The 15,349-nt window shown below is 52.1% G+C and overlaps 3 protein-coding genes across 3 annotated transcripts; 2 read left to right on the top strand and 1 right to left on the bottom strand.

Moving 5' to 3' along the window:
• Positions 1-686: 686 nt before the first annotated feature.
• AtWU_09666 (CCR4-NOT core subunit CDC39) lies at positions 687-7,916 on the top strand (the record flags this gene model as incomplete). Its single annotated transcript, XM_035504772.1, has 4 exons — positions 687-1,409; positions 1,492-1,816; positions 1,879-7,787; positions 7,851-7,916. The coding sequence occupies 4 exons, from the start codon at positions 687-689 to the stop codon at positions 7,914-7,916; spliced, it is 7,023 nt and encodes a 2,340-aa protein (XP_035360665.1).
• A 691-nt stretch (positions 7,917-8,607) lies between these two features.
• AtWU_09665 (acid phosphatase) lies at positions 8,608-12,943 on the top strand (the record flags this gene model as incomplete). The annotated part of the gene is made up of 7 exons (XM_035504771.1): positions 8,608-8,661; positions 8,732-8,916; positions 9,019-9,474; positions 9,534-10,026; positions 10,424-11,343; positions 11,394-11,453; positions 11,641-12,943. 7 exons carry the CDS (start codon positions 8,608-8,610, stop codon positions 12,941-12,943), a joined length of 3,471 nt encoding a protein of 1,156 aa, XP_035360664.1.
• A 229-nt stretch (positions 12,944-13,172) lies between these two features.
• Positions 13,173-15,078, bottom strand: AtWU_09664 (aminoglycoside phosphotransferase family protein; the record flags this gene model as incomplete). Its single annotated transcript, XM_035504770.1, has 4 exons — positions 13,173-14,080; positions 14,137-14,521; positions 14,587-14,882; positions 14,931-15,078. 4 exons carry the CDS (start codon positions 15,076-15,078, stop codon positions 13,173-13,175), a joined length of 1,737 nt encoding a protein of 578 aa, XP_035360663.1.
• Between the last annotated feature and the right edge of the window lie 271 nt (positions 15,079-15,349).

Genomic DNA, 15,349 nt, shown 5'->3' with positions numbered 1-15,349 from the left:
TACCCACTAACTGTAGATAACCCGAGTGCAACCTGCAACCCAGGAACGCCTGATGACTCAGCGGTTATATAAGCCACCGCATTGGTCCCGTCATGCTCACGTGCTCGGGACCCCCCAGCCGCACTTGCCTAAACGTAGTGGTCATTATGCAGGAGAGACAAAGCTGGAGGTCGAGTCCGGTCGCTCGCCTACGCACTTTGCCCAAAACTATATTGCGCGTCCTTTCCACTGGTCGTTAATCTCAGCTTGAGAACCCCTAAATCGTGATTGCCGGTTTGAGAATTTCCATCTCTCTGCCGAATTTCACCACACTTTCCCCCTCAAACTTTGGTTTGATCGACCTCCCCCTACCTACTCTCTTCAGTAAGTGGGAGGAGCAGGACGCAGCTCTCTTTCGCTGCCTAAGGCCACCTAGTGTGGGCTCCTCAGGCACCTCCCGACCCGCACGTCCACTCAACCTCGCTTTCTCTGCCCGTCATTCACACCCATCGGAACTTCCATCCTGTGCCACGAAGCAACATCCTCTTCATTGCCATCGGTCTCTGCTCTTCCGCTGCCAGAATCCGTCGCTCTGTTGCACGTCTCACGATTGTTCTCATCAATTTTGGCTTCGACTTTGCTTTTATTCTGTTGCAAATAATAAAAATTTGTCGCTCGCCTTCAGATCAAATGATCGCGTCTCCTAGATGACCTTCCCTCCCCCTCCTCCTTCCTCCCAATCGTCGATTGCTTCTGGCACCGATAAATCCTCTTCGACCAGGCCGGCAAGGTCACAGCAATCTCCTTGGGGTCCGTCCGTGTCCCAGTCTAGTGTTCGGCGTGGGTTGACTCCACTTGCGACCAACAACCTCTCCTCACTCGCCTCAGCTTCTCGGGGGCCACCTCAGTCCAACAGTCCTGGTCCAGGTGGTTCAACCGCGTCTCCTTTGACTTCCTCCTTTTCCGCCGTTCTGAGCTCTGCTAGGGGCCATCCTGTTGGTCGGAACGTACCCTCGCCAGCCTCCACGCCCTCACCGTTCGCCTCCTTTCAATCTGGCTCGCAACAGCACCAACAACCTGGGCAGTCTCTCTCCTCACCTAAATTCAGAGCTCACACCCCGTCTTCAGGGTCACATCTGGCTTCCGCAGCGGGTTCTGTCGCGGGTGGAGGAGGCTCCGGGGGAGGCGGAGGTGGGACGGGATCTTCCAGAGGCGCCACCTTCTCTCCGTTGTTGTCCGGTACAACCGTGAACTCACCTACGGGATTTCCCTCTGACAAGCCGGGATCGGCAGCTTCAGGCTCTGCTGCTCACGCGAGCCAGTCGTCGTTGACGAAGATATCCATCGCACAGGTCTTCCTGCTCCTAGATTCTATCACAGAGAAAGAGGGTAGAGAAAAGTGGGAGACCAAAGCTGCTCAAATTCATAAGGTAAGTACATCACATCATAGCATCGCAGATGTCAACCCCCTCTACTATTTGTTGTATCAGTACGATGCTGACTTGGTACCAGCTTGTTGAGTCGAACGGAATGGAGGTCTTTTCCAAATACTTTCGCCGCTTGCTTACGGGCAATGCCCCGCAGATTTTCCCCGGAGTCAACAAGTCCGTGGAAAATGCTGGCAATTATCCGCTCCTAGTTCAGGAGATGCAAAAAGTGTCTCAGGATATAGAACAGGCCCAGAAGATCGCAGAGACGGTAGATACATCCGAGGGAGATATCTTCCGCGATTTTGATCTCTCTACATTTTTGGATCACTTCAAACTCGATCCTCTTGTGAAGGTTTCTCTCGCGCTGGCATTCAAAACCGCTAATAAGTCGGACTTGCGTGCTAAAGGTGAGTCGTTAGTCCGAATATCAGACTGTGTTCTAAGTCAACTGACGAATGCTTTCCAACAGCTGATGCCATAATATCCAATTCCATAACACCGTTCCTGCAAAGCCTGGCGACTCTGTCTGATGTCAGCAAGGATTACAAGAATTCTTTCATTGGCATGACAATCGAGCGGTTCATACTGTATCCGCCTAGAAATTTCACAGATGAAGTGAAAGGGAAATTGGTGTATGCGGCGAACTTGCGCTATCAGAAGCTGGGCGTGGACATGCCATTTGAGGTTGCGTCTGCTCTTCAGATGTTTAATTTCATTAACCCCAGGTATACCCTTGTCCGCCAACTTCACTCAAGAGGACCGAAAGCAACGTCGAATGCCGACGCCGTCAGTGAGACGATAAACTCAACCGGGTCCGAGTGCTGGGGCGAAGAGCATATTGCCAGTGCGCTGCTTTTCCTTGTGCTCTCTCAGCATTGGCGCGAGTTCTCTCTGGAGACATTCCTCGGAGCTGTTCAGGCACACTATGGCGAGAAGCGAATCAATTGGTCTCTTATCTTCCGCAGCTTCGACCGTGAGGGCTTGAGGCTTGATACTCGACAATTCGCTAAGCTGTATGCGGTCCTGTTGGCTGCAGCTACGGATGACCCAACCCTGGATATTCAGAAGCTTTGGGGTGGTGATTGGGAGCATCGTGATACACAGATGTCCTTCCTGACCGCTTTCATTGCTTCCAGGACAGATGTATCCCAAATCCCCAACCTACGTGCCACCTTTCCCTCTGACTTCTTCGCCGATGGTCCCGAGCTCGTTCGTTTGCAAGGCGAACGTGCTGCAAAGTCACCACTCCGGTCCTTGGACGCTATGAGAGCCATATTCGATCTAGCATTGTTTTCCCAAGCGTCTTGGGCCGCCGCGGAGAGCCAACTGATGATCAAGGCGGTTGTTCAGTACGGTCTACCCGTTTTCTTGTGCTCAGCCCTCTCTCTCCCCCAGCCTTGGACTAGTGTGCAGCAGAGCTTTGTCCTTCGAACTTTGATAGTTTTCATACTCAAACAAGAGGAAGGATATCATTTGGCACTGCATGGGGCCTGGCATCAAGATCGGCAGTGGGTAGCAGAGCAACTCTTCACAACTTTCACGCAAGACCCGACATCTACTGCTGCCATCTATGAACATGCTGTCGAGTTTGGTTGGCTCGACTATCTCCTGGGATATACGAATGGTCTCGCTATGGATCTTGCTTGCTACGCTCATCGTAAAGGGCCCTTCGATCTGGAACAATGGGTTCGTAATGCGGCACAGAAAGGCCCTATGGATATGGGAAGCCTACTATCCAAGTTCCTGAGGATTAAGGCAGAAGACGAGCTTCACGTCCAACGGAAGGAACAGTCGGCTCCCCAGATGGTTAGTCTTGCGGTTAAAACGGTGTTCACGTTGCTGTCAGTTCTCGAAGAATATGTCGGTGACCGCGAAAATCTTACTCCTGTCCAACGGATATGCATTCAGACTTATCCGCGACTCATCAACTACGGAGAAGGTTTCGACGACATCATTGACGCCAACGGAGAGAACGGAAATTCGTTGCCCGAGGCAGTTGATAAGCAGATGCAAGAGCTTTTCGGCAAGATGTATCACGAGGAGCTCTCACTCAGGGAAATCCTTGAACTGATGAGAAGATACAAATCCTCCCGTGAACCAGCCGAGCAGGACCTATTCGCTTGTATGGTACATGGCCTTATTGACGAATACCATTGCTACCATGAATATCCCCTGGAGGCACTTACCAAAACTGCTGTGATGTTTGGTGGCATCATCAACTTCCGGCTAGTGGACGGCATTACCTTGAAGGTCGGCTTGGGCATGATTCTGGAGGCAGTGCGTGATCATGAAATGCATGATCCTATGTACAAGTTCGGTGTCGAGGCGATTGAGCAGTTGATCAACCGTCTTCCTGAATGGGCTGGCTTCTGCCACCTGCTCCTACAAATCCCAACCCTGCAGGGCACTACGATCTACCAGAAAGCCGAGGAAGTTCTGCGTGAGCAAGGGAGTCAAGTTAGGGATGAGCCTGGAAGAGCGGACAGTATTCCGGGTGCTGCCGTGAATGGGAACGTTGACGAGAACGCGACCGCGGATGGATCGACTCGTAAATTTGTTTCCGTTCATGTTGATCCGCTTCTCAGACCTGAGGTCTATCGTGATCCTGATGAAGATGTCCAAGACAAGATTCTCTTCGTATTGAACAATGTGTCTGAGCAAAACATTGATGAAAAGCTGCGTGATCTCACGGATGTTCTTCGTGACCAACACCATCAATGGTTCGCGTCTTACCTGGTGGAGGAACGTGCGAAATTGCAGCCGAATTTCCAGCAGCTCTACCTTGACCTGCTGGACCGTATCAATGACAAGTTGTTATGGGCGGAAGTTCTAAGGGAAACCTATGTCAGTGTATCCAAGCTTCTGAACTCCGAAGCTACAATCAACTCATCCACCGATCGCGGTCATCTCAAGAACCTCGGTGCATGGCTTGGGTCTTTGACCATAGCCAAGGACAAGCCCATCAAACATAAGAATGTCTACTTCAAGGGACTTCTCTTGGAGGGATTTGATAGCCAGCGCCTGACTATCGTGATTCCTTTCACATGCAAGGTGCTCGTCCAAGCCACCAAGTCCACGGTGTTCAACCCTCCCAATCCTTGGCTGATGGACATCCTTGCATTGCTCATGGAACTGTATCATTTCGCTGAACTCAAGTTGAACTTGAAGTTCGAAATTGAAGTCCTGTGCAAGGACCTCGACCTCGATCACAAGACCATTGAGCCCTCTGTCATCATCCGTGACCGCTCTGCTCACATCGAAGACGCGCTGTCTACGGCCAATATTCCAGATGGTCTGGAGGCGTTCGAGGACATGACTCTCACAAGCATCAATCAAGGAATCCGCCACGAGCGATTGTCACCCGCTGCCATTATGTCGACTCTCCCGAGCTTGGACAAGATCCTTGTACTCCCGTCGTCTGCCAGCAGCATGGTGGACCCGAATGTCCTTCGGCAGATAGTGCACAGCGCGGTCGAGCGTGCCATCGCGGAAATTATCACTCCCGTTGTGGAACGCTCAGTTACCATCGCATCTATCTCCACCGTCCAACTGGTGTCGAAGGACTTCGCAATGGAGCCTGATGAGGAAAGAGTGCGTCATGCGGCTGGCATAATGGTTAGGCAACTGGCTGGTAGCCTGGCTCTTGTGACCTGTAAGGAACCGCTCAAGGTGAGCATGACCAATTACATTCGCATGATCCAGCAAGAGTATTCCGATCAGCCAATGCCAGAGGGGTTGATTCTCATGTGTGTCAACGATAACCTCGATGCTGCTTGCGGTATCGTTGAGAAGGCCGCAGAGGAGAAGTCTCTTCCTGAGATCGAGAAGGTCATCGAACCCCAGTTGGAAGCTCGTCGGCGTCACAGGGCGGCCCGGCCCAATGAGCCTTTCATTGACCCATCGATGAATCGCTGGGGCCTTTTCATCCCCGAGCCTTACCGACAGGCTGCAGGAGGTTTGAACAAAGAGCAACTGGCAATTTATGAGGAATTTGCCCGTCAAGCCCGTGGCCCGGCAGCGGCCCACGTTCAGAATGTTTCCACCGATTCTGGTCGACAGCTTCCAGATGTTCTTCAGGAACCGTATTCGCCTATTCCCAATCTCTCTACTCCTGCAGAACAGCCAGCTGTACCCCATAGGACACCACAAGCCCAGCAAGATGCTCGGTTACAGCAGACTGGTCTTGTCGGCGCACAGTCTCAGCTCAATGGCTTCCTTGAAGCACAAAGCCCGCGTGAGAAGGTCGAGAGCATAGTTTCCGAGTTACAGCAGGCAGCTCGGAACGCTCCTGAAGAGCGCATTCGGGACCTTGGCAGGGAGAGTGCTGTCCTCCAAGAGTACAACCAAGCACTCCGCACTATCCTTGCCTCTCCCAACGGTGAAGAACTCGCTCGTCTAACTGGCCTCAGAATCTGTACGACTCTGTATTCGCAGACACCCGGGACCTTAGAGATCGAAGTCCTCGCACACTTGCTTGCGAAACTGTGCGATATGTCCACTCTTGTGGCCCGCTACACCTGGGCCCTACTTTCTGAGGTTGACGACGAGCACATGTTCAACGTGCCAGTTACGGTTGCACTCATCGACGTCGGACTTCTGGATATTCGTCGAGTTGACATGATCTTGACACGTCTTATCCTTCAAAAGAACACTGCTGCCCTGGATGTCCTCTCCAACCTCATGGACCGTGTTCTCTTCAGCGAGGAACCCTCTGCTCTAAGATCTGACTTCTCGGGCAGTCTTGAAGCCATGAGCCAATGGCTTGCAGAAGAGTCGGACGTTACTGTGGCCAACGACATCATTCGCAAGCTGCGTGAATCCGGCATTCCCGAAGTCGTCAACCCCCTACTCAGTGACAAGGCCAGGTCCAAGCGTGACCAGATGGAGTATATCTTCAGCGAGTGGATTGGCATCTACAAGGCTCCCGGTGCCATTGATCGCACCTACTATTCGTTCCTTAAGGATCTGCATCAGCGACAGGTCATGGACAACCAAGAAGACTCGGCACTCTTCTTCCGCCTTAGCATCGACATCTCGGTTGCAATGTTCGATCACGAGTCGCAGAACCCTAGTGGAAGTCTCGATGAAGCTTTCCTCTACATCGATGCCCTTGCCAAGCTGGTTGTCTTACTTGTCAAGTTCCAAGGCGAGTCTACAGGAGCTGCCAAGACAAGCAAGGCAGCCTTCTTCAATTCTACCCTCTCACTGCTCGTGCTTGTCCTGAACCACCACCATGTCATGAGAGGCGAGGCCTTCAATCAGCGTGTCTTCTTTAGGCTATTCTCCAGCATTCTCTGTGAATATTCCATGAACGGGCTTCAGCAAAGCGATCAGCATCAGGACATGATGTTCGCCTTTGCTAACAAGTTTTTGTCTCTTCAGCCCAAGTACTGCCCAGGATTCGTTTACGGGTGGCTGTCGTTGGTCTCTCACAGATTCTTTATGTCCGGTATGCTGAACATGCCGGAGCGGGCGGGCTGGGGACCGTACTGCGAAATCATGCAGGCGCTGCTCTCTTACATTGGCGAGCAGCTCAAGCCGGCCAGCATCTCATACGTTGCTAAGGACTTGTACAAGGGTGTTCTTCGCATCTTGCTGATCTTGCATCACGATTTCCCTGAGTTCGTGGCAGAGAATCACTTCCAGTTCTGTAACGTCATCCCTGCTCATTGCGCTCAGCTTCGGAACCTGGTCCTGAGTGCTTATCCGTCGTCCTTCCACAAACTCCCGGACCCGTTCAGGGAGGGGTTGAAGGTTGAGCGTCTGGAAGAAATGCGGGAAGCCCCCAGAATCGCCGGTGATACTGCTGGTCCGCTGGAACAGGCCATCATCAAGAGTGCTGTCGACAGTGCACTCCAGAGCACCAATGCATCTGATTCGGTCATTCAGCAGATCTCCGATGCCGTGTACAATCCTCCCACCAAGGAAACCGGCCCCTACTATACGCCGATTAACGTCAACGTGGTCCTTTTGAACGCGCTTGTACTTTACATTGGTCAGAGCGCCGTGTCTGCGAATGCGACCAAGGGCAACATTCGCGCGGCCTTTGACAATTCCCCTCACTCGGCGCTTCTCGAGAAGCTAGCAAAGGCCTTCCGGCCTGAGGCGCGGTACTATCTCCTGAGCGGCATGGCCAATCAGCTCCGCTACCCCAACAGCCATACCTACTTCTTTAGCTTCGCCATTCTCCGCCTGTTCGGCACCGACTACTCGGAGCAGGACGATTCTGACATTCGTCAGCAAATCATCCGGGTGCTTCTCGAGAGGCTTATTGTCCACCGCCCTCACCCATGGGGTCTCATCATTACCCTGCAGGAGCTGCTTCAGAACCGGAGCTACACCTTCTTCCGTCTTCCGTTTATTCAGGCTGCGCCTGAGGTAAGCTTACCATTGTTTGAACGGTTTATTAGTTCGTTTCACTGACGTGACATTCCCTACTAGATCGGCCGTCTGTTCGATGCTCTCCTGCAGCACATCCAGCAACAGAGCCCGCGGGCCATGGCTTGAGTGATCGCCAACCTATACTCTCTCCTCTATCTTCTTCCACTATATTAATACGAAGTATTTGATCATGTTTCCATGCCTTGCATTCAGCCGCGATGACCGACTCTGATGGTGTTCTATCGATGCCGCTCATGACAATGCAGCGCAAAAATACGGGTCTTTACCGGGGTGTATGATCTGAAGGGTTTCTACGTTTGCTTTGCTTTCCGTTGGCATGCTGTATTGTTCTATGTTTCTATTCTCATTGTTTCGGTTGGGTTTCTGGGCGGGGTATGCATATTAGGACGTGTTAGCATGGTCCATCGCTACATGGTGCTTATATCTTGTTCCTTTTTGCTCGTGTCTCTTACGCTTCATGTTGGTGTTTTTTCTTATCCATTCCATCTACCACATCGGTAGTCTGTAACGATAAGTTTATCCTAAAAAAGATGACTCCATGAGTATCGGTGCATACGAATTTGTAGAAAACAGATCTCAGTAGAGGGATGGTCTAGATGGTGAGAGAGCACATTGTTTGTGGAGCAATTCGGTCCCTTCTTAGATTGGTGATCGGCGTCGGGGAGATTCTCCGCGCCGTGCTGCTCGGTGACGTCGACGCGATCCTCGTACCTCTTCGGGACAAAACAATTGTTGCGGCGGTTCTCCTGTCGCCGCACCTCCCAATTCCCTAACTTTACAGATCGATTAAGGAACCATGAATCCTGACGATGGAGCAGACCCTCATAGGGGCGTCGTGTCAGAAGTGATGGTACCAATTCCTCTCTCTTCTCCCATCCATCATGGCAGACCAGGAACTAATGACTTTCGCAAACATGCAGCACACAGTGACAGAATATCTCCGACCACTTGTATCGAAGCGAGCCCAAAAGATCTATTTAGGGGCTTTTCTATTCTTCTGTACGGCTATAGCCATGATCGTCACCTCGACGGTCGCGTATGGGGTCTTCTATTACAGGTTCATCCCGCAGGCGGGCCTTGAACGGATTGTTCACTTGCAGTTTGGGTGAGTTAGGATCTATATTACGAGCAGGCATTGATGAATTGATACCTTTGCTTGGCCAATGTCTATGACTGATGATTGACTCTTTCTGTTACCGAATACTAGCGAAGGTCCTCCCTGGGGAATTGCAAGCCTGGGATCAGACCTGGTTTCATCCCTGCCCTACGATGTCCAGGTGGAACTCGAATTACCACGAACACCTTCCAATCTCGCCGCGGGAAATTTCATGCTAGATTTGGCCCTCCTATCCCGTCCGTTTACGTCTGCTCCGCAGGATACAAACACTTCGATTACGACTCTCTCCCACTCGCGCCGCCCTGCTATTCTTACCTATGCTTCGCCGTTGGTGGACACAGCTAGTAAGATCTCGTTCATGCCGTTTTACGTGCTGGGATGGCACCACGAAGCGGAGAAGCTGCAAGTGCCGATGATGGAACGAGTGCAGTTCGCTCGTGGTTCGCGCAACATACCGGGAAGCTTGCGCTTGGAGCTGCACAGCTCGGAGATCATGCAAGTATACAAAGCGAAGGTCATGTTCCGGGCGCGGTTTACGGGCTTGCGGTATGTTCTTGATACCCCTTATGTTCTCGGTTTCTTGATGATGCTGATAGAAAGGTTAGCTGGGCAATGTATAACTGGAGACTCACTTCATTCGTTGTCTTCGGGTTCCTGTTTTGGAGCATCAGCATGGCTTCTGCAGGGCTCGCATGGCTGGTTTTAGCATCGCTTCTTAGCAGTCGGGATGATACATCCGGTCCTGTTGTTGATAGCAGTCGAAATGACACATCCGGTCCTGTTGTTAAGGAGGAGGATCGCAGCGCTACACCCCTCATCAAGAAAGAAGAGGAGGAAATTGACGAGCCGCTTTCCGATGTACCGATTGCGGAATCCTCGAAAGCAGCGGGGAAAAGGAGGGCAATAGAGCCTGAGGATGCCGTGAAGGAAGAGGACGAGGAAGGTGATGTGGGAAGTGCAGATGAAATTGCCCTAAACAAAATTCTGTTTGAAGGGGACGAAGAAGATGGCCGAGGCGAAGAGCCTCTGGAGGCTTCTGGCTCAGGCACAGCCAGGGAGAGTGCTCACGCCCGAGGAGTGCAAAGACGGCGAAGCCATGTAATTCAAGAGTAACAGAGATAGGCACTGTAGCTATTCCTTTTGAGATACCCAATACGATACAGTTGTGTACTGGTTTGAATGTTGATGAGCACTGGACTGCAGATGGAGCGAGGAATATAGTTAAGGCAGCGTAGTTATCGATAACGGGTGGAGAAGGAAGAGAAAGGCGGGGGAATATCGCTGCCGCCCAACTCTGCCTTTGCCTGCCCCTCCACCCTCTCTTCCTTCTCTCCTCAGCCCCCGTCTCTCTCGCTCCAGACTCCTCACGCCCATACAATGCATATCTTAGTAAGTGGCTTATCTTATTCTCGAAGACCTCTTCTGGAGCAAGACCAGGATTATTTCCCCCCAATCCCCCTCTGAACTCATGCTGATCACCATCCTCCGCCTATAGGTTGTCAACGACGACGGCCCGCCGTCCAACCAGTCCTCGCCGTACATCCATTCCTTCGTCCAATCGTTGCAGTCTGCCGGGCACATTGTATCTGTCGTTCTCCCCCACCAGCAGCGATCATGGATCGGTAAAGCCCACTTGATCGGGGCCGCCGTGAAGCCAACCTACTTCCGTCCCGGTACTCTGCACAAAGACGATGGGACGACACACGAGTTCCCTCACGGTATGAACGAGGGCGATGATGACAGTTACGATGGAGATGAATGGATTCTTGTGGACTCCACACCGGCCAGCTGTGTTCAGATTGGCCTGTACCACTACTTCCAAGACCGTGGCCCGATTGACCTCGTGGTGTCCGGTCCGAACTACGGCCGGAATTCAACTGCTCTCTTCGCCCTGTCCAGTGGAACCATTGGCGGTGCTATGGAGGCAGCAGTCTGCGGAAAGCCCGCGATCGCACTGTCGTACGCCTTTAGCTCCAGAGACCATGATCCCGTTGTCATCGCGGAGGCATCGCGTCATGCCGTTCGGTTAATCGAGTACCTCCACAAGAACTGGGCCGACGGTGTGGATCTATATACCGTCAATGTCCCGCTGGAGCCTGGTGTGAGCCAGAACAAGGTGCTGTACACCAACATGCTTGATAACCGCTGGTCATCGGGCAGCTGTTTCCGCGCGGTCGATGCCTCGGCCTCGGCCTCGGCCAATTCGCCTGAGAAGCAGGAGCACGACGTGCGACACCAGACTGTGCCCGCGGGAGAGAAGGCGCCATCAGCCGTGGATGGAACGAGCCCATTGAAGAGATCTCGCATCCAACACAAACACTTCGAGTGGGCGCCAAACTTCTCGGATGTGTACAGAAGTGTGGAGGAGGGTGCTCCAGGGAACGACGGCTGGGCTGTCAAGGAGGGCATGACCAGGTTTGTACAGACCCTATCAATTTGCTGGCCAATCCGCTAATACGTCACAGTGTTACGCCGCTTCGAGCCAATTTCATGCATACCCCTGGAATTCAAGGAGAGATTACGCTGTGAGTGGAATGATGCTGAGTCGCGGCGTGGTTGCATATAACATAGAATTTGCGCGTCTGTCAGATATACAAGCTAGTTTATGCATCTCGCGCTCTGCTGTTCGCCCCTTTGTCTGATGTTTTTGCTACCACTTTATCTTGGTCTGTCTGTTATGGCTGGTATTCTGATAGATTCCATCTCATGTAGACCGGATAATAACACTGAGCCTACCTTCTATTCTCTCGTCGACAGCGACGACTCCTATGTCCAGAGTCTGATGGAGCGGGCGCTCCAGCGTCGTCTTGGAAATGGTCAATGTCGCGCCATTTCATCTCTCGCTGACCTTCCCTCTCGCACTACACCTATCTTCCAGTACCGTGAATACGAACGGCTAGAATTCGAGCATGTCATGATGCACACCTCCACCTCTCTCGCCAACGCATACATCATCCGCAAAGCCCTCATCCGCAAACACTACCTGTCCAACACCGTCATCAACTGGGTAACGAAACACCCGGACAGCGTCCTAGCCAAGCACTTCAAGCCCGGCTTCGACTTCGAGCTCGACTACGCCGAATTCCTCGACGACGCCCTCCTCGAGGCCTACGAGCTGCGCGACAGCCTCGCCAAGAACGAAACCCTCCCCGACGAAGAAAAAGAATGGTGGATTCTCAAACCCGGCATGAGCGACCGCGGCCAAGGCATTCGCCTCTTCAACAGCGAAGACGGGCTGCGTGAGATCTTCGAAGAATGGGAAGTGCCCGACTCCGACGATGAAAGCGGCTCCGAGCGTCCAGAGCCCGAAGACAACGAAGAAGAAGAAGACGACAACCACGGCGTGGTGACCTCCCAACTCCGCCACTTCATCGCCCAACCCTACATCGACCCCCCACTCCTCATCCCCTCCTCCCACAACCGCAAATTCCACATCCGCACCTACGTCCTCGCCGTCGGCTCCCTCAAAATCTACGTCTTCAAGGAAATGCTCGCCCTCTTCGCCGCAAAACCCTATTGTCCTCCCTTCGAAGACGAAGACGAAGTCACCGACCTCGCCCGCCATCTCACCAACACCTGTTTCCAGGAAAACGGCCGCGCTAACCCGGACAGCGTCCGTCGCTTCTGGAACCTAGAGGACTATGTCCCCGGTCTCAGCGATACATGGAAACAGAACGTCTTTGATCAGATTTGCGCCGTGAGTGGCGAGATCTTCGAGGCTGCGGCTAGGGGCATGATGGTGCATTTCCAGACTCTGCCGAATGTGTTTGAACTCTTCGGTGTGGACTTTTTGGTCGATAAGAAGGGCAATGCTTGGTTGTTGGAGTTGAATGCTTATCCGGATTTCGCCCAGACTGGTGAGGATCTGAAGGAGTTGGTTGTGGGCAGGTTGTTTGAGGAGACGGTCGATGTGGCTGTTAAGCCGTTCTTTGGGTTGCAGGAGGATGGGGATGTGAGTAAGGGGACGGAGATGTTGAAGTTGGTTAGGGATGTGGATTTGGGGAGGAAGGCTTGATCTATTTGCCTTCTCTGTCCTTTCTTGATTGATTCTGGTTATGTTGTTTTGTGGCGTTTCTTATGGTTATCTGTTTACTTATATAAAAGGGGTGCTGGATTACTGGGAATGGTTGGTAGATAGAGGTAGAGGACTAGAAAAAGTTTTGGATTTTTTTTAAATAACATCATAGTACATACGAACGGATTCTCTATCCTACCAACGAACAAACATATCCCTCTGGAATAATTCAATCAAAAGGCCACCACCGCCGATACTCCTCCCTCTCCTCCTCACTCTCCGCCAACTCCTCCACAATCCGATCCCTAACTTCCCCCAGCGCAGCCCTACACTCCTCATACCTCTCATTCTCAATAAGCCCTTTATCCGGCCACAAATCGCCCAATTGCTCCTTCACCCCATCGACAAGTTCCGTCCCCGCCACCGCCCCATCACAGGCCACTTTGATACGCTCGATCTCTGCCTCTGTGAACTCGAACGGGAGCGGGACATTACCAGTATCCGGTAAATCTCCCCAATGATCCTTCATATCAACAAGCAGCGACATGAAATGCGCCTCGCCATACTCGAACATCCGATGAGCGAGGAATATCAACCCATACGCGGGTGTCTTTTTGAACTCGATAGCTCGATATAGAGCTGGGTTCTTGGCGCGCGTGAGCTTGCGCCATCCGATGAATAAGTTCTGGGTGGTGTATTCGTGCACAGCTGCGGATCTCGCTTCCGGGGATAGCCCGGAGAGATTCGGTCTAGGTAGTAGGTCGAGAGTCTCGGGCTCGAGACCATCTGTCCAGTCGAGGAAGGCCGGGTCAGGGGTGTGGGTGAAGAGCGGGAAGAGGTGGGTTGATTGCCAGTCGATTATGGAGGTGATGGATTCGGGGTTCTGCGGGTCGATGAAGATGTTGTCGTTGTGGAGGTCGTTGTGCCAGAGGTGGGGGGTGGTGAGGGCTGTGTCGTTCGGGATGAGGGATTCGAGGATTTGGAGGTAGTGGGATAAGGCTGTGAGTTTGGTTTGGGGACATGGTTGGTAGAGCTTTGGGCCGCGGAATAGGGCTAGTTGTTTCGGTGGGTGCAGGGATTGGATAGCTTTTGTTTCTCGTGTCCCGACTGCTTGCAGAAATTGCTGTATATCGGACCCTACGAATGTGTCAGCGACTGCTCGCGGATGGGAGGGATTCTGATGTAGGATGTACATGGTCCCCTATTTATATCCAAAAGTGAGCGGCTCGCATCGCACCAATCGCGGCCTGTGGTAGGGCCGATGGCGAATTGTGAATCCTTGACGGCTTTGCCGTCCTTGATGTAGTGGGTGTCTTCTGGTGATGATGCTTTGATGTCTTTCGCGTAGGATAAGCTACCGTAATGCGAGAATGACACGCTCAGCCATTTTTTCTGTAGACGTATCATGGCAAGAAGCACTTGGAGCTTCTGAGGTAGTTTCAGTGTCTCCCAGACATGAGAAAGAGGAACGCCGGCAGCTTTCTCCATGATGATGAACTCAGCCCCGACTGGGTGCGATTCTGCATGCGAATTCCATGTGTAGACGCGAGGCACTGGTGTTTCAAGCACGTTTCTGGCCTCCCAGGATCAAGTTGTGTTAGCTGGATCTAGCACATATATTAGACTTGGTAGGATATACTTACAAAGTCCATGGTAGCAACCTCGCTAGCTGTAGTTAGATGCGGAATACCAGCATTCGGATTAGGAACCTTGGCTACGACTTCGTGGCCATTGCCCATCGACATGAGGAACGCCTTGTTGAACATGCCGTCGGGGTACTTCTGTATGGAGGTGCAGTGCGTGGCTCCTACTGACTCTGCTGCGATACGGGCAAGGCTGTTCATGTCGAATTTGATCTCGCGCATGCTGAGGTTTTTGGCTTCATCGACGAGAAAGCGGCCTCGTGTGAATTTGAAGAATTCATCGTGGGTGTTCCAGTCTGGTAGTGATTAGAGTCGGTTGGGTTGTGTTGGGGTGGCTTGTTTACCTGTCTGAGAGGAGGTTCTGCTAGTGGGAGTGGCATTGTAGGAAAGCGTTGATGCCCTTGAGATTGGGCGGTATGGTTGCTTTAGGGCTTTTGGGGTGTATTGGATATAACTGTAGCGACAAAGGGGCGCGGCTGGGCATTGGTTCATCGTTCTTAGAATGTGATACTTTGGATGATGTCCCTGCTTGGAAACAGAAGTACGTCTAGTTGAACATGTGATCATCCGAGTATCCAGAATCAAGGACTCTATAATAGAAAGACCAAGAGAAGTGGCCGCCTCTATGCAAAACAAGGATGCAGCAGCAGCAGTGTGGATGATATGTAGGCAAGAGGTTGACAGGGATACGCGGCTATATTATATTTAATTGACGTCCCGTCTACAGCCAATGTACGATCATAACACTAGTAGTATATAAACC

The sequence above is a fragment of the Aspergillus tubingensis genome (genome assembly GCF_013340325.1).
Source record: "Aspergillus tubingensis WU-2223L DNA, scaffold_11, whole genome shotgun sequence".
Lineage (NCBI taxonomy): Eukaryota > Fungi > Ascomycota > Eurotiomycetes > Eurotiales > Aspergillaceae > Aspergillus > Aspergillus tubingensis.
This window is presented reverse-complemented; position numbering and strand designations above follow the sequence as displayed.